The sequence below is a fragment of the Hemitrygon akajei genome, chromosome 23 (assembly GCF_048418815.1).
Source record: "Hemitrygon akajei chromosome 23, sHemAka1.3, whole genome shotgun sequence".
NCBI lineage: Eukaryota > Metazoa > Chordata > Chondrichthyes > Myliobatiformes > Dasyatidae > Hemitrygon > Hemitrygon akajei.
The window spans coordinates 27,190,108-27,208,851 of NC_133146.1; the positions used below are offsets into that span (position 1 = coordinate 27,190,108).

Here is an 18,744-nt window from a genome sequence, read left to right on the forward strand (position 1 = left end):
TCACCCTTCATTACTGCCATCTGTAATAGGATCCCATCAGCCAAATCTCCTCCCCACACCTGTCCAACTCACATAACATCCTGACCTGCTCATGCCTCTCAACCCTTTTTTGATCCCTAGCACTTCCCCTCAAATGAAGGAGGTGCAACACTTGTTCCTACACCACTTCCCTCGTCACCGTCCAGGGGCATAAATAGTTCTTCCAGGTGAGGCAAAGATTAATGTGCACTTCCTGCATCATCCATTGAAGCTACTGCATTCACTGTTCCTAATATGACCTCAGATTTTTTGCTGAAACCAAGGGTAGGGTAGGCAGTTGGTTTACAGAGCACCTCAGTTTTGTCTACAGTGGCCATCTTGAGCTTAAGGTTGCATGCCATTCAGCATCCTTTCCCATTCCCCACAACAATGTATCCGTCCACGGTCCTCTGGCCTTCTTTTCTGTCAGAGTGAAGCCAGGCACAAACCCTCCCTTCAAGTTGATTGCTGCATATACAGGAAGGTGCTGTGAAGCCTTTTGTGCAGCTTCCTTGAATATCACTTGACTTCTACTGGCCTGCAAGCTTTTAATTGAATTGCTTACTATAAATAAGCTGGGATACAATCTGCAGTCCACAGAATGGAAATAAGAGGATTCAGTCATATGCCTCTGATTTAAGGAGTTTGGATGCTGGCCCAAAATCGTTGATAAAAATATCAACAGTGAATTTGTTTCCAGGCTGCAGATAACCAAGTGTGTGACTGACATCCTCAGGAAATGAACCTAAACCAAAAACTGAGATGTTATTTGGATTGTCAATGATGAAAACAACTGACGTTAAGAGTTGCCAGTGATTGTTGTTTAATGCATCAAATTTATCAAAGCTAAAACCACCTCATCATTGCTCTGTTGTGACCATTTAGTAATTGGTAACTGATATTTTCTTGAGTTTATACACATAATACCCTAAGGATAACCTCTTTTAATATTACTAACAACTAAGTTTGAATATTGTAGTAATGTATTGTAGAAATGGTAGTGCACAGATTTACAGTACATAGTGTAAAGTTGGTGTCTACCAACATTTCACTTTTCTGATCAACCATTTCAGCTTAATATTACCTTGCAGGGGATACTAAAGTTTCAGATGAGTCAATGTCATATGAGATACCCATTTTCTCCCTCCAAGTACAGTACTAAAAATTAGCATTTTTCTTATCCAATGACTGAACTGATTACTCATGTAAAGCTTCAAAGTTTATTGCCATGAGGTTGCAATTGTGAAGAAGGTGCACTGTTCAGGTGTGATGATAAAAGTTATGATAAAGGAGAGAAAAATGTAAGACTGTGCTGAAGGTCATTGTTATGTTTTAAAAAGTCAGTTCCAGTCAATAAAAAGTGATATTAGTAGAGATTCCAATCTTATGCAGACTTTAAGGTTTGAAAGTTTTTCATGTTCAATGTTGGTAATTTCAATTGACCATTCCACTTTTAGCAGGTAATGTAGGATACTGATTATTCACTGGATGTTTAAGATAAGTTTCTACTGTGTGTTATTTTCTGGTGGACTTTTCAGCATTAAGGGTCCACTCAACTTATTAATGAGGTTAAAAAAGACATGAACCTAAGCAAGCCCAAAGTAACCAATGTGGAATATACTTTGGAACTTGCAATAATCCAGATAATGCCGAAGCAAAATCTGTTTTCTCTAAAATTGTGCTGTTTTTTATTTAAATTAGTACCTTCTGAGTGTAACTCCCTCCGTGTTAAATTCACAGAAAATGGTTCAGTTTAACAAAATAAAAAGTATTATATACATCTGACTTTACTACTCTGGTCTAGCTCTTTCATGATGTTGAACAAGTATTCTGCATTGGGAAGCAGAATGGTGATAACCAAAAATGGCATCGGTGCACATTGCTTATCCTTGTCCATCACATTCGCTGGTTACTGAGGAAAATCTTGACAGATTTTTATTAGTTCCCTGCAGTTCCATGGTAATGGGTTGCTTCATATTATAGGTCAACCACAGAAATTTGAAGGCTCAATTTGGATTGTGGCCTTTTTACTGTTCACTTCCCAGGCAACATTCAGCAGATGTATACATATTTTCTTACCTTTGTTTTTCCTTAGAATTATTTTTCAGAATAGTGTTTCTAAATAATTGCCCCCTCAGCTCCGTTAACTCTTTTAGAATTAACACATTGCATGAATTTATCCTATATTATAAGCTATCTGGCTGTCATTTTGTCAACAATCTTCAAACATTTTGTCCTTGGTTTTGGTCATAGTTTCTTCTAATTTGTGGCATATATTAATGGCAATCAGATTTAATGTATCATAGTGCCTTTGCGTTTTCTAGTGTTTTGGAAAAGAAACATTCAAAACAACATTGAAGAGATTGTACTCTTGGTTGGATTGGGAAGTACGTACTTGATTATTTACACCTGAAATTTTCAGCACAATCAATCATAGTAAAAACGGTACACTTTAGTAGCCTTCAGTAACAATAGCAAGCACACAGCAGTCAGAAGTATTGTAGAGCATCCTAGTTCAATATTTATCAAAATATCTCCTTTGTCAGATCCTTAGGTGAGCATTTGCTATTAAACACTAATTTTTTTCCCATCTCCTTCACTCTCCAGTGCTGTGAATTTTCTAAGTAAGTTTGACAATTTTATGTTAAAAGATGTCTTTTTATGAGGTTTCCTGATCACTGGAAAATGAATTGCACCTTAATTAAGCATCAAATTGCAAGAATGTTCCTACAGCACCTATGTAGGCAAGTGTTGAGCATTGGTCACAGTTAATCTATTAAGTTGTTGTTCGATACATTTTTGCCTTTATGTTCAAGATAATTGACATGGAAAGTTAAATCCTGGGAACAGATTTAAAAAGCAAATGTTCAAACTGTTCTTGAATATCTCTTTAAGACATTAAAATTATAGTGATTCTTTTAAAAGCTAAAATATTTTCTTTTGGGCACTATATCCAGTTTTATAACATTTGATTAGGATTGATTGGCTTATAGTATAATTATTATTTCACTGAAAAGTACTGAACTAAAACTTTTCAAGCTAGTCGAAGATTGAGGCACAAATGGAGCCAGAGATATCAAAATAATCTTAATGTAGAAAGTTATTTTCAAACTAAAAATAATGGAACATTAACTATTCATCTTTCAAACCAAAAAATATAATCAAAACATTTGTTTTTATTAACGTTTGTACAGAGAATGAGACCCAAAGTAAAAACTGCCTCCGGAAAACTAACTCATACCAGCATTGTGGACATAGCACATGAGGTAATGTAGCAAAGTTAGTTCTGGTACTGCCAGGAGGAAGTGCATGACTGTGTTTCAGTATTATTTTCTGCTCATGTGCGATATGCCACCAATTTTGCATGGAAGGAAATGTTGTGCATTGCTCAAAAGAAAAATGTGAATGATCTAAATAATGAAATGAAGAACCGTGCACAATCATCTAAAATAACTGCTTGCAATCTTAATTTTTCAGGTCCGATGTGGTGGTCCTATGCTTCTCAATTGCTAACCCCAACTCCCTTAACCATGTAAGAACAATGTGGCTTCCTGAAATCAAGCACTTTTGTCCACGAACACCAGTTGTCTTAGTTGGCTGTCAGCTGGATTTGCGTTATGCTGATCTTGAAGCTGTAAATCGTGCACGACGCCCTTTAGCAAGGTACTTTATGCCATCAATTCAGTATAAAGTTTAATAAAAAAAATTGTATCTCAGCTCAGGTGCTCACAATGTAATTATAATCCAAATATAATATTCTAGCACAAGTAAGTAAATGTGTGTCTACATCGTCAACCATATATTTTATATCTCCTGTTTTAATTGTTTATATTTCTGAATTTTAATTTTCCAAATTTCTATTGGAAAAATTGAAGCCATATGTTTGAAGAGAAGCTTTTTTTTTTGGCTAGTGAATTTGGAATTTATCTCTTGCAACTACTATGCAAGGTTATTGTACAGCTATTTAGGTGTGTACAAGATTTTTTTCCTATCCATATGTAAGCTGCCAAGGAGATTGGAAAATATTGGCTTAACTAACTTGTAAATATTCAGTTTCAGTGTTTCAATGGAAACATTTATTCTCAATAATAAGTGGTTTCTTAGTTTTCTTACAATTGATAAACCAATAAAACTTATTTAAAAGTCTTGACTACACAGCTCCAAAGAAAGCCAAAGTTAGTTCATCCCCACAAAATTATGTTAAGTATATGCAGCGTGGTAGCTGGCCAGTAGACAAAATGGGTTTCATAGCAGATACTGAAAGATCCAATTTGGTATTTTTAGTAAAGGGGTCTAGAATGAAGTTGCCCAACAATTGCATCCATTCTGTCATTCTGATAGGATTTTTTTGTTTCATTTTAATGTCATTGAAACTGTCATATTTTTATATTAGCCATTGGGTAAGATACATCCCAATAATGTCTGATACTAGGTACTGTTAGTTAGTTATAGACAATTCTCATTTTCATGTACTTTTCAAATAAAAATATTTTCGTATTTCTGCATATCAATTATTTTGATCAAGAACACTTGTGCAACCAAGGATTCAAGATAGAAGATTTACAAAAAAATTCTGTACCTTTTCTCAGTTACTACCTTTGCCATAAGAGCTTGAAGTATCTTGTTTATAATATGTTTACCCTTCAGACCATTGCACAAAGTTAACTCAAAGTACTGAAACTCATGTGGTTCAACCTCCAGACAGTTACATTGTCTGTCAGATTGTATTGATCTAATACAGTCCCAGAAGTATTTAAACATATCTTTAATGTTCTGTATTTTGTCTTTGGGAAGACTTATTAGGTCATTTCATTATCCTTGTATTGTGGTACTTCAGCTCTGGATTTTCCTTTTGCAGGAGCAGCACAGTAGTGCAGAGGTTAGCTTAACACTTTACAATACTAGAAGATCGGGGTTCAGTTCACTCCACTGTCTGCAAGGAGTTTGTATGTTCTCCCCATTGCTATGTGGGTTTTCTCCAGGTTCCTTAGTTTTCCTCCACCCGGAGATGTATATGGTAAGGTTAGTAAGCAAACGGGTACTGTCGGGACTTGGCTGCAGAGTAGGGAATTGTGGAGAATAATAGAGAAAATTCCTTGTGAACTTTACGTGGCAGTTTTAAACAGCAAGCGGGACTTGTCTGCAGAGTGAGAGATTGCTTAGATTATTAGTAACTTAGCAAGGGCCAATTTAAAAAAAAAAGGTGGGTTGAAGTGGAGTGAGTGTTATGGGAGTGACCATTGTTAGAGTAGGCAAGGGTTAGAGTGGATAGCTTTGGTTCAACAGGGTTCAGTGAAAACAAGTAGAGGCAAAGGGTGCTGAGTTGCTTGGAATCATTGACTTGTGTAGAACTTGCCCTTGAAATTAGAGCCAAAGATATAACAAACTTAGTGAGAAAAGGCTGAGTAAATTACCTAGGTGAGGGCAAAAGTCAAAGGTTTCTGAGAGAAGGCACAGGCAAGTAAATCTTTAGTCCTTAATTCAGTGTAGGCAGGATGGTGGTTAAAATGGTAGAATGCTCCTCCTGTAAGATACATGATTTCAGGGTACCTAACTGTCCACCTGAGGACTATATCTACAGGAAGTGCACCCAGCTTCAACTCCTGACTGACAAGGTCAGAGAGCTGGAGCTGGATGTACTTGGGACCATCCAGGAGACTGAAAAACTTTCACTGAGGTGGTCATACCCAGAGTGCAGGCTTCTGACGGTATACTGGTAACCACAAGGAGAAGTAAGGGGAGTTAGTAGTTAATGTAGGGTTCCCCTGTGGCCATTCTCCCCAGCAACAAGTATACCTCTTTGGATACTACTAATGGGGGGACGGAGGGGAATCAGGGCACAACAGTAGCAGCCAGGTCAGTGGGACTGTGGCTCAATAGTGGTGGTGATAAAAGACTGTATGATAGGAGATGGGCAGGTGATTTTGTGCCATGAAAGAGATGCCAGGATCATGTAATGCCTTTCAGGTGCTAGGGTCCAGGATATCTCAGATCGGCTATAGAATATTCTCAAGAGGGAAGGTTAGCAGCCAGAGGTCATGATGCACGTTAGCACCAATGACATGGGTAGAAAGAGGGAAGAGGTCTTGCACAATGAGTATAGAGAGTCAGGGCCTCTAAGGTAGTTATCTCTGGATTACTCTCAGCACCACATGCTAGCCAGGGCAAGAATAGGCTGATAGTACAAGGGAATAAATAGCTGAGGAAGTAGTGCATGGGGCAGAGTTTCAGGTTCTTGGATCATTGGAATTTCTTCTAGGGCAGGGTGACCTGTACAACAGAGGAGAAGAAGAAGAAGAAGAAAGCCCTTAACTCCGAGTGGAGTCATCGGGACGCCATCATAGCAGGCTTTCTTGGTTTTACGAGGCTGAGTTGCTAGCTCCCAGCATGGATGGAAAGCGTGCAAGGGAGCCAGCTAGATTCGAACTCGGGAGCCTTTGCTCCAAAGTCCGGCGCTGATGCCACTACGTCACCAGCTGGCGTACAGCAGAGAAGGATTGCAGCTAAACTGTAGGAGAACCAATATCCTGGGTGGCAGGTTCGCTAGTGCTACTCTGGAAAGTTTAAGCTCATTTGACAAGGGTTTAGGAACCAGAGCAGAAAGTGGAGGGATGAAGAGGAAGGTAGACATTAGGGCCAGTAAAAACAGATGGAGCAAAGTAATAGATTCAATGGGGTGGGTAGTTTGAAGTGTTTTTTAATGCTAGGAATATTGTACGTCCTTTGGAAGTTAAAATCAAATACAGCCCTTGAGGATTATAAAGAAACTAGAAAAGAACTTGGGGGAATTAGGAAAGCCAAGAACGGCTATAAAGAAGGCAAATGGAATATTGGCCTTCATTGCTGGGGGGATTGAAATTAAGAACAGGAAGGTTATGCTGCAACTGTACACAATACTGATGAGGCTACACCTGGAGTACTGTGTGCAATTCTGGTCTCCTTACTTGAGGAAGAATATACTGGCTTTGGAGGTGTTGTAAAAGAGGTTCACCAGGTTGATTCCAGAGATGAGGGGGTGAGACTACGAGGAGAGATTGGGACTGGTACTGTACTCGCTGGAATTCAGAAGAATGAGAGGAGATCTTATAAAAACACAAAATTATGAAAGGGATAGCTAAGATAGAAGCAGGAAAGGTGTTTGCACTGGTGGGTCAGAGTCGAACTGGGAGACATAGCCTCATAATTTGGGGGAATAAATTTAGGATGGAGATGAGGAGGAACTGCTTTTCACAAAGAGTGGTGAATCGGTAGAATTCTCTGCCCAATGAAGCAATGGAGACTACCTCAGTAAATATATGTAAAACAAGGTTGGATAAATTTTTGCATAGTAGCAGAATTAAGGGAAGAGGCAGGTAGGTTGAGATGAGTCCATGTCAGAGCAGCCATGATCTTATTGAATGGCGGACAAGCTCGACAGGCCAGATGGCCTATTCCTGCTCTTATTTCTTATGTTCTTAAAAATCCTTGGCAAGTAGAATTAAAAAAAAAAATCCCAAGGCATTTTATACAGATATCAAGAGCAAGAGGATAATTAGGAAGTGGGTAGGACCACTCAAGAATAAAGGGGGCAACATTTGCTTAAATGCATAGGATGTGGGTGAAGTCCTTAATCAATACTTTACATCAGTATTTACCAATGTGAAAGACATTGAGGTTAGGGAAATCAGTACTGAGCATATTGATATGCTAGGGCATTTCAAGGTAAAGAAGTAGGTACTGTTGCATCGCTTAAAGAGCATTAAGTTGGATAAGTCTCCAGGGTCGGATAGGATATACCCCAAGTTATAGAGAAAGATCCTTGAGGCCTTGACCAGTGTCTGTGTTTTCTCTAGCCATAGGCAAGGTTCTAGAGGACTAGCATGCAGCTGTTCCATTATTCAAAAGGGAACTGGGGATAATCCTGGAAACCATAGGCTAGTGAGTCTCATCAGTTGTAGGGAAGTTACTGGAAAGAATTTTTAGGGATAGGATTTCTGAGTATTTGGAAAACCACAGCCTAATTAGGGGGAGCCTGCATGACTTTGTGCAGGGCAAGTCATGTCTTACCGTCTTGACTGAGTTTTTTGATGAAGTGTTGAGGGTGATTGAAGGTAAAGCAGTGGATGTTGTTCATATGGATTGTCGTAAGGTGTTTGACAAGATTAAGATGCATGAGATCCATGGTGAATTGGCTGTTTGGATTCAGAACTGGCTTGCCCATAGACTATTTATTTATTTAGTGGTTATAGCTTCGGGTAGGTCCTTACAGCCCTTCAGTTGCTGTCCCACAATCCCAATTAACCCTAACCTAATCACAGGACAATTTGCAATTACCTAACCTAACTCCAAACTCCGGAACGCTTCACACTAGCCACTATGTTCCCGTGGCATCCTAGACAGAGGTTAGTGGTCCAAGAGACTTCTAGCTGGACTTCTCTGATTTATGGTGTTCCAGAGGAAACTGTACTAGGACCTCTGCTATTTGTGATGTATATAAATGACGTGGATAGAAATGTAGATGGGTATGTTAGTATGTTTGCAGATGGTATGAAGATTGACAAACAATACAATTGACTATAGATCAGTTGCAAATATGGGTGGAGAAATGGCAGATGGAGTTTAACCTGGCCAAATGTGAGGTGTTGCACCTTGGTAGGTCAAAAGTAAAGAGACAATATTCTGTTAAGGGCAAGACCCTTAATAGTGTTGATGAGCAGAGGGATCTTGGGGTCCAAGTTCATAGCTCACTGAAAGTGGCTACACAGGTTGATAGGATGGTTAAGAAGGCATTTGGCATGTTTGCCTTTATTAGTTGAGGCATTGAGTTCAAAAGTCAAGATGTTATGTTGCAGCTTCATAAAACTCTTAAGCTGCATTTGTAATATTGCTTACAGTTCTATTCATCCCATTAGAGGAAGGATGTTGAGGCTTTAGAGAGGATGCAGAAGAGGTTTACCAGTATGCTGCCTGGATTAGAGGGCATGTGCGGAAACGAGAGGTTGGACAAACTTGGGTTGTTTTTTCTGGAATGTTTGAAGCTGAGGGGAGATCTGATTATGAAAGGCATAGAAAGAGTTAAATTCAAAGGAGATGAGGGGGTGTTATTTTTTCAGAGTGATGGGTGCTTTATTGTGCTGACTGGGGTGGTAGATGAGACAGATGCAGTACATTAGGGACTTTTAAGAGACATTTAGGTACACATGAATGTGAGGAAAATGGAAAGGTATGGACATAGTTTAGGTAAAAGATTAGTTGGCCATTTGTCATTTGATTACTAATTTGCTTGGTTTGGCAAAACATTGTGGGCATGCTGTGTTGGCACTGGAAGCATGGTGACATTACAGGCTGCCCCCAGCACATCATCAGGCTATGTTGGTTGTTGAAAGAAACAACACAATTCACTGTATGTTTCAATGTACGTGTGACAAATAAAGGTAATATTTATAATTTTATCTTTAATCAGTAATACAGCATGGAAACAGGCGTTTCAGTCGTTAGAATCCACATTGACCACCACACGCCAGTGTTAGTCTATGCTCCTATTTGGTAGTCACAGATTAACTGAAATATTTCACTGAATTTACCTTGTCTTTTCTACTTTTGGTACACCTCCATAAAATGACTTTCATTTATGACTCCTTTTGGTGCAAGATAAGTTCCAAGCTTTTGGAGACTTTCATTACTGTCACCAGGTATTAGCTATCTCCCCAGTGGTAAGTTTCTGCATTCCTCTAGGGCATAGATTTTTCCATTGTGCCAAGATCAGAACTCATTGCAAGACTCCCGAGCAGTGTATATTTTCACCAGTTTGTTTTTGCTGTAATCTAGTCTTTTATTCCTGGTTAGCAGTGTCTATATATGTATGTGGCATTAACTGGTATATCTGAATGAGGTCACATTCTGAGCATGAATTTTCTAAGGTGTTCTGAGATTAATAAACCTGTCATGTCAGGTTCCTGGTTCTAGGTCAGAAGATTCTTTGTTAAGTGTTAAATCCACTACCATTCCCTAGATTTATTTTCTAGCTACCAATTATTCAGGTCAGGACATTCGACTAAGTGAAATATGTGAAGTCTTATAGAAAAAAAACAAAATTTGCTGACAATATAAGTTCCAACAGCATAAGAAAATAATTAGATTCAGTTTCAGGTATAGACCATGGCACTTTTAAAAACTAGAAAAGAGGTGAGTACCTTTTTAAAAAAAAAACTCAATAAAATGATGATAAATGGAGACTATCAGGTTGGCATCTAATAATAGCCTACAGGCAGTTTTTTATTAACAAAAAGCTAGAAAAAATAGAAAGGCTGGTAACACAAATATTAAGTAATGGAATAAAAAATATTAAGACTAGTAAAATAAGGCAATAAAAAAACCCCAAGATGGAAGTAAGTGAAGATTGGAGAAGTGGGAAGTAGAAGTAAGAAGGCAAAGGTGTGAATGTAACAAAGGCACATATTCTGTTCTTGCAGGAATAGTCATCCTTGTTATGGCAAAAGATTAGTGGGGAAGACAGGAATTTTATCACTAAATTGGTAGTAAGTTTAAAAGGTGTATGGGAAGCAGAAGGTTGCTGAGTTTAAACAAAGCAGGGGAGTTTAACATTTTCTTCTAGTTAAGTAGAAAATCAAGCAAGCTAAGAGTGATATTGTTCTGTTGAGTAAGATCATTGAATGGAGGCTGAGCAAGCTGCCTCAGATCTGCAGAACTCACATTGTTGACCTTGAGCAGCAGACGACATCAGCAAAAACTATCCAGAGATCAGTGTTTTCTGTTTTGCACATTTTAACAGCAAGTTACTCCAGAATTCTCATTCAGGCAGAGAAAGACTGGGGACTGCCAAGTGAAGGAGGTAGACGGATTCAGGGGATGCCTGAGGGAATTTTATTCTCTAACTAGTATTCAATTCTAAGTACCGGTTGGAAAAAAGGTAACCAGAGCCAAGACCATAGCATCATGGGTTCCTCAACTGTACATGGAATGAAGAGAGTGCAAAACGATAATAGTAGTAGAGAATTATAAAGTTAAGTCAGGCTGCTGTTTCAGTGTTGATGAGAATGACTCCAGGATGGCATGTTGCTTCCCCTGTGCCAGGATTAAGCTTGTCACCAAGTTGCTGCAAAACATTTGGGAAGCAGAGGGTGAACAGGTAGAAGTTGTGGTCTATCTTGGTACCAGTGTCCTAGGATAAGAAAGGGATGAAGTACTGCAGCTAATTTTAAGAAATTAGGAAAAAAATCAAGAAGCAGAATTTCAAACATAATTTCTAGAGTATTCGCAAAGCCAGAAACTGGCAAGTATAAAAAAGGAAGACATTTCAGATAAACACATTGTTGGTGATAGTGCAGGAACATTTTAGATCCAATGATATTATTACCAGTTTTGTGGAAGACTGGAGCTTTAAGCCTGCACAGATTTCATATCTACAGAGTTGGGAGCAATATCCATGTAGGAAGGTTTATTAGTATGGTGGGATGTAATTTAAGAGTTTAAGCTCATTTATCTTGCACACAAGAAGCCAACATTATAAAGGAGGAAAGATATGGGGGGGGGAGGGTTAGAACTTTTGGGAAAGATAAATGGTGCTGTGGACAGGTGGTGGAGATTTTTAAAATAGAACCAGACTAAGAATACAAGTAAGTTCAACATCGGTTTATAATGCACATATGCCACAACATGAGGTCTATTAAACAAGGCTAGCAAAGTTCATTTAACCATATGGGATTATAATTTCATGGTGAAAAGAGACTGGCTTGGAAAAAGTCCTGAAGGTTTTTGGATGCAAAGTCATCAGGAAATTTAGAAGAAATAATAACTGTACTGATTAAGGAAAATATTGCATCGAAATGAACAAAATTTAACTGGAGTTGAGAAACAGTGCAAATACAAAAGCTATACAGTAGAGTCAAGTGAGATTTCAGCTATCCAAATATAGATGGGTATTGCAGCAACATAGGACAAGGTGTTCCTGAAGTATGTGCAAGAGAGCAAACTTTCTTATTTGATCACTGTACTAGTGCATTGAGGAAGGTGACATTGTTGGACTTGGTTCTGAGAAATAAGCCAGACCCAAGTACTAGCGGGAAAGCACCTGGAAAATAATTGAAGAGTTGTTTTCAATGGATGAGAATAGATCTGCCCAGCTAAATTGGAATCAGTAGGGTCTAAGTGCATTCTTGTGAGAGAGGAGGATAGGGATTTCCAAAGATGACCAAATGGATAGGAAAAAAAGGAGGAAACACAGCATTCCATAGAATGCCTAGTTATTTATGAGCGAGAATATTCTGCATTCCTTTTTTAGGTAGCTTTCTTCAGGCACTGTATTTGCTTATCATTTCTTATTTCCTACCTGAATTTTCGGTACTCAGCCTGGTTGTGTGGGCATGTGAACAAGATAAGTGAGAAAGATACAAAATAGAAACGGGACCTTTGGTGAACCAGATCTGCACTGACCACCAGTTGCCAATTTGCATTAATCATACATTTATCCTGTTTTATTTTCTTCACATTGTCATCTATTCCTCCACTATATTCTGCCTTTCACTTACACATGGGGGGAGTTTACCTACCAATTTTCACATCTTTGATTCATGGGAGGAAACCAGAGCATCCAAAGGAAACCCACACAGAGAACATGCAAGCTTCACACAGAACTGCATTGGGGTACAGGACTGAACCCAGATCATAGCTTATAGGAGGAGAGTTGGGGCAGATTAGAGACCAAGACACAAAACTGTTCTTGGAGATAGAGGGCATTGTTGGAATGACTAAACATCATTCTTCATCAAGGAAGGTGATGCTGAAGGGTCAGGGAAGATATATTTGAGGTTTAATGCGAGCTGTAGATTGATAGTTAAGTTACTAGAAAAGTGAACTGCACTTAATTGCCTGGATTAATCACCTGGTACAGTTACAATCAGGGTTGTTAAGGCAAGTAAGTTAGAACATTGCAGAGGCTCTGTTCGAAATAAGAATGGTGCAGGCAAATTTAACCTTAGTGGTGAGTGTAAGGTCTAGAAATGCTAACCGAGGACAGAATAATCAGGATAAGTGTAGATTGATCAAGTCAAGTCAAGTCACTTTTTATTGTCATTTCGACCATAACTGCTGGTATAGTGCATAGTAAAAACGAGACAATGTTTTTCAGGACCATGGTGTTACATGACACAGTACAAAAACTAGACTGAACTATGTAAAAAAACGACACAGAAAAAAACTACACTAGACTACAGACCTACCCAGGCGTACAAAAAAGCTGGGTGAACTCAGCAAGTCGGGCAGCATCCGTTGAAAGGAGCTGTGAACGTTTCGGGCCGAGACCCTTCGTCAGGACTCGGCTCGAAACGTTGACTGCTCCTTTCAACAGATGCTGCCCGACCTGCTGAGTTCATCCAGCTTTTTTGTATGTCTTGATTTGACCACAGCATCTGCAGTGTACTTTGTGTAGACCTACCCAGGACTGCATAAAGTGCACAAAACAGTGCAGGCATTACAATAAATAATAAACAAGACAATAGGGCAGTAAGGTGTCAGTCCAGGCTCTGGGTATTGAGGAGTCTGATGCCTTGGGGGAAGAAACTGTTACATAGTCTGGTCGTGAGAGCCCGAATGCTTCCGTGCCTTTTCCCAGATGGCAGGAGGGAGAAGAGTTTGTATGAGGGGTGCGTGGGGTCCTTCATAATGCTGTTTGCTTTACGGATGCAGCGTGTAGTGTAAATGTCCGTAATGGCAGGAAAAGAGACCCCGATGATCTTCTCAGCGGACCTCACTATCCGCTGCAGGGTCTTGCGATCCGAGATGGTGCAATTTCCAAACCAGGCAGTGATGCAGCTACTCAGGATACTCTCAATACAACCCCTGTAGAATGTGATGAGGATGGGGGGTAGGAGATGGACTCTCCTTAGCCTTCGCAGGAAGTAGAGACGCTGCTGGGCTTTCTTTGCTATGGAGCTGATGTTGAAGGACCAGGTGAGATTCTCCACCAGGTGAACACCAAGAAAACCAGAATTAATTTGTTAAAGCCAATGCCTAACTTGTAAAGAATTTTGAGAGGGCTGATGTATGTATTTCCAAAGATGTTTGATTAAAATGCCACAAGATCGGCTTCTCAGTAAGATTGAAAGCCATAGAATAAAAAGGGCTTGTGGCAGCATAAATAGAAATTGGCCAACAGGAGAATGTGAAAGATTTGTTTTAACAGACCAGAAGGAATTGTACTGTGAAGTTCTTCTGGGGTCAGTACTACAACCATTGCTTTTCTTAGTACATAATGACAGGTGTATGAGTACAGTTTCTAAATTTGCAGATGATGCATGCTGGTGAGGAGCATAGTAATAGACTTAAGGGATATATAGACCAGGCTGGTTTACAGAAAAGGTGAAAGATGAAATCTAATACTGAAGAATGTGAAATGTTTATTTTGGCAGAAAGAATGAAAAGCAATTAAATTACAGGGCTTTCTTCTAAATAGTAGAAGCTCAGAGAGATATGTTGAAATATGCAAAGTTTTGTCAGAAGTGTTAGAGCAGATGGAGAAGGTGGTTGAAATGGCTTGGAGAATCTTGGGTCATAATTTAAGGACATGAACTCCAATAAAGTCAATTTAATTGTTTATCAAAACACTAATTTGGCAGCCACAGGCTTATTGTGTCATTTCTGGACACCACTAGAGCTTTAGAGCATGCAGAAGTTGTTGACTAAAATGATTCTGGGCTGAGAGACTTTAATTATAAGAAAAAACTAAAGAAGCTGGGTTTGTTCTTGAGAATAGAGGAGGTTGTAAGAGTATCTGTTTGAGGTATTTAATATAGTCTGATCAAAATCAGTAAGTGTATTGCCAAGTAGAAAGAGAAAAAAATTCCATTGGTGGTGGCTAAGGTCAAAACCAATGGTTATAAAGTGAAGGTACAAGTTCTAAAGCTGAGGAGGAAAATTGTTCTACTTAGAGTGGTTACAAACTTAAAGGTGGTAGTGGGGAAAAATATAATTTGTACTATTCAAAGAAAAACTGAATAAATACCTGAATGAACAGGTGTAGGGCAATGAGTAGAAGGCAGAGGAGAGCAATTAACTGACGTTCTTGTATGGAGCAAATACAACTCAGCAAGCCAAATGGTCTCCTTCTTGCTTTGATCATTCTGTAATCAATTGCAGAACCTAAATCCTGTTCTGTTTAATCACAATCTGGTAAATTTGTACAAGAGAGCTTTTCAATTGAGTGTTAGCAGTGCAAGATAAACTATTGAAATTATTTCAGACATGCTTTAGGTCTGTTTTGAATCTAATGTTTGGAATTGACACCCCTTTTGAATCTAATGTTGGTGCAACTGCTCTAACATTTCTTGTCTGAGTTGATGAAGGGGACTAGCAAGGATAGATGTTTTGGCAAATGAGTGTAAATATTACCTTTTTCAAATTAATGTCTAAGATTGTGTGGTTCTTTGTGTAACCTAATTGCACAGATTTACTTCACTCCTACTGTTTTCTATTTTTCTCCTCCTCAACTCTACCCTCCACCCCCCTCCTCCATTGTTATTGGCAAGGGTCTTTCTTTTCATTTTAAGACCATAACACATAGGAACAGAATTAGGCCATCTGGTCCATCCAGTCTGCTCCAGCATTCAATCATGGCTGATCCTTTTTCCACCTCCTCCTCAACCCCAGTTCAATATTCAACTCTCAATACTAATCAGCAAACATGAGGGTGGTTATAGATTTGTTGCAGGATACGACAAGGCCATCAATTTTAGATGATCTTGCTAATAATTCATTTGAATTATCATTGAATATGTGATACATTTGGCCCTCATCCACAGGGGGGGGACTGGTTCTGGGACCCCCCACGGATACCAAAAAACACAGATGCTCAAGTCCCTTATTTAACCTCTCTCAGTGCAGTGGACTTTAGGACCTGGCGCAGCTCTGAATCCGCAGTGTTTCTGTTCACAAAAATAATCGCAATCACGTTTGAAAATAAAGTGAAAGTAATAAAGCGATTGGAAAGAGGTGAAATGCCATCGATCATTGGAAAAGTGTTAGCTTTTCCAATGATCGGGGCAGTCAGTCAACGATCGGAACAATTTTAATGGAGCATGTGAAAGGCCCTGCCCCGATGAAAGCTACAATTATTACTGAGCAATGCAGTGGTTTAATTATTGAAATACATAACGTTTCTTGTGTTTTATATGCATAGAAAGGTAAAATATATACTATGTAATAAGACAAACGTTTGACTAACTGATGCTAAATAATACCGGATGTACCTGTTCCGACTTCAAATCCGACTTATAGACGGACTCAGGAACGGAACTGGTTCATAACCTGGGGACTGCCTGTACTTTTAAATCACCTTTAGGTTACTTATAATACCTAATAGAATGTAAATGCTATGTAAATAGTGGTTATACTGTATTGTTTAGGGAGTAATGACAAGAAAAAATAGTCTGTACATGCTCAAACAACGAGTGCTGGCGAGAGAACTTCCGTTGTTTTCCCGATCCGCGGTTGGTTGAATCCGTGGATAAGGAGGGCCAACTGTATATTGTTTTAGCTGTAAATACAGAATGGGGATCAGTTTGAAAAAGCTATTTATTTGAAGTGGGATATGAATTGAAATAAGAGAGATTATTTCCTGAGGTGGACATACCTGGCCCTTTATTCAAATTCTCTGCATACAGATTAATGTGCAGCATTGTTTTCTTATTACTACCTTTACCATTCATCGATGCAGTCAATTGTGCCATCATTTTAGTTATAACCAAGAAGCATTTTTGTAATCAATGGGAGTTTCTGCCCTTTAAAACAGTGGGTCCTTTTAAGCAACAGCAAATATTTACAACAGCAGGCTTTGACATTTCTCTGACCTAGCAGATGTTATGTAGATCTGAACTTGGGAATTAAAGGGAAGGTGAGCAATTTTGGGCACTCTCAATAGCTAACATAAAAGTGTTAACCTTTTTGAGAGCGTGTGCCCAAATTGGCAATAACCTTTATAAGAAAAAATTCTCTCGAATGCCATGGTAATTTTGAGTGGAGATTATCATTGGTTAATGAATAAGTAAGAATAATTATGGACTTTTTAATAAGAAAAACGGTTGAGTCCTGTTGCTTATTTGTATGTATTCATAGTTTTCATATTAATAAATTAAAGTATACCAAAAATAGATTGAAATAAATGAAATATTTCTGAAAAGTCTATTCAAACATTATTAATATCCTTTTATGAAAAAAAATATAATTTCCTAATATATTATTGTGACTGCTTACTATCCAGATACTGATATGTATACTGGTCTGTGATGATTTTTAAATGTATCATCCAACATCAGGTGTTCTTGCATTCATCCAGTGTGGGACGTTTCCTGTGAAAATATCTCACTGTTCTCAGGTTGTTAAAAAAAATCACTGCTTCATTTGTCAGTAAAGAAAATGAATGTTTTTTTTATTATGTTGAGTTTTAAAGAATTAAGGGGCAGCACAGCATGCTGCATGGCAACAGAAATTTTGTGTCCCATATTGGGCATGCATGCTGTAGGTTTGCCACCCCTGAACTAGCAAGCGGTATGGAGTTCTTCATAAGAGCTGGAGGAACAGATGTTTTCTACTGTAGTTCACAGTAGCTGGCAAGTATTGTTGGTTCATCTGATCCTCTTCCTCATACTCCACAAGACTGTATTAAAATGCTAGGAATGTCTTGAGGTCTATTTTTAAAATAACTGAGGCTTCCCATCAATCTGGCATCAGATACCAGTACTTTTTGTTTATAAATTTGCCTCATGCATGATTTTTCAGTGAGTGGTGGAGAAAGACAAAGCAAGATAAGTTGTGTTACTGGTATTATGATCTTGGTAGCTATATTTGGTGAATAGCTCAACTGTTCAGATGGACATATATTTCTTGCTCACTTTTTTGTCCATCTTTTGTCTGGCATTTATTGGGTAAATACGCAATGTGCAGACTGGAATTTGAAAGATCAGATATAGCCAAAATATCCACTAAATTTGCCATCCATAATAGATTTTAAAACTGGTAAGTAACTTCTGTTTGTAGCATGTGTGCTTTTTTTGTTTTAGCTTGCAAGATATATGTGCAAAATGGTGTTTTTTTTGTCTGGGGTGGCAACAGGAACATGCATGTGCATGTGTCAAATAGCCAAAAGATTGCTTGACTGCTTTGCACATTGTCTTAGTAAAATCTAGTTATAAAATACTCAAAAAAAAACCTATCTGAATTAATTTTTCTCATGGCAATTTCTGAAAATCCAAAAAGATTTCTTCTCATCTGCTCCCATGAGTTTTGAAATTATTCTTAGCCCTCAAACAAGGCGATACGACTGTTTATCTGAGATTACTATTGGCATCACAGTCAACTGCATTTCTGTATGTGACAAATTAAAGCATTTGTCTTTCACTGAAGACAAAAGCTAAAAATTGGTGATCATCCTTCTAATATTTAGGAACCTAAGATGATGAGAGGCATTAATCGTGTGGATAGTCAGAGGCTTTTTCCCAGGACTGAAATGGCTAACACGAGTGGGCACAGTTTTAAGGTGCTTGGAAGTAGGTACAGAGGATATGTCGGGGGTAAGTTTTTTACAGAGTGGTGAGTGCGTGAGCGGGCTGCCAGTGACGGTGGTGGAGGCAGATACGATAGGGTCTTTAAGAGATTCCTCGATGGGTACGTGGAGCTTAGAAAAATAGAGGGCTATGGGTAACCCCAGATAATTTCTAAAGTAAGTACATGTTTGGC

General features: G+C 38.7%; 1 protein-coding gene across 3 annotated transcripts in view; it reads left to right on the forward strand.

Annotated features, from left to right (window-relative positions):
* Positions 1-18,744, forward strand: part of rhobtb1 (Rho related BTB domain containing 1) — a 68,157-nt gene that overhangs the window by 27,783 nt on the left and 21,630 nt on the right. For 2 of the 3 annotated variants that reach the window (XM_073027251.1, XM_073027250.1), the window contains one exon: positions 3,496-3,681. In XM_073027251.1, coding sequence (XP_072883352.1) covers positions 3,496-3,681 — 186 coding nt within the window. Of the gene's footprint in view, positions 1-3,212; positions 3,285-3,495; positions 3,682-18,744 lie in introns of all 3 variants that reach the window. The other variant, XM_073027252.1, reaches the window with a different exon arrangement.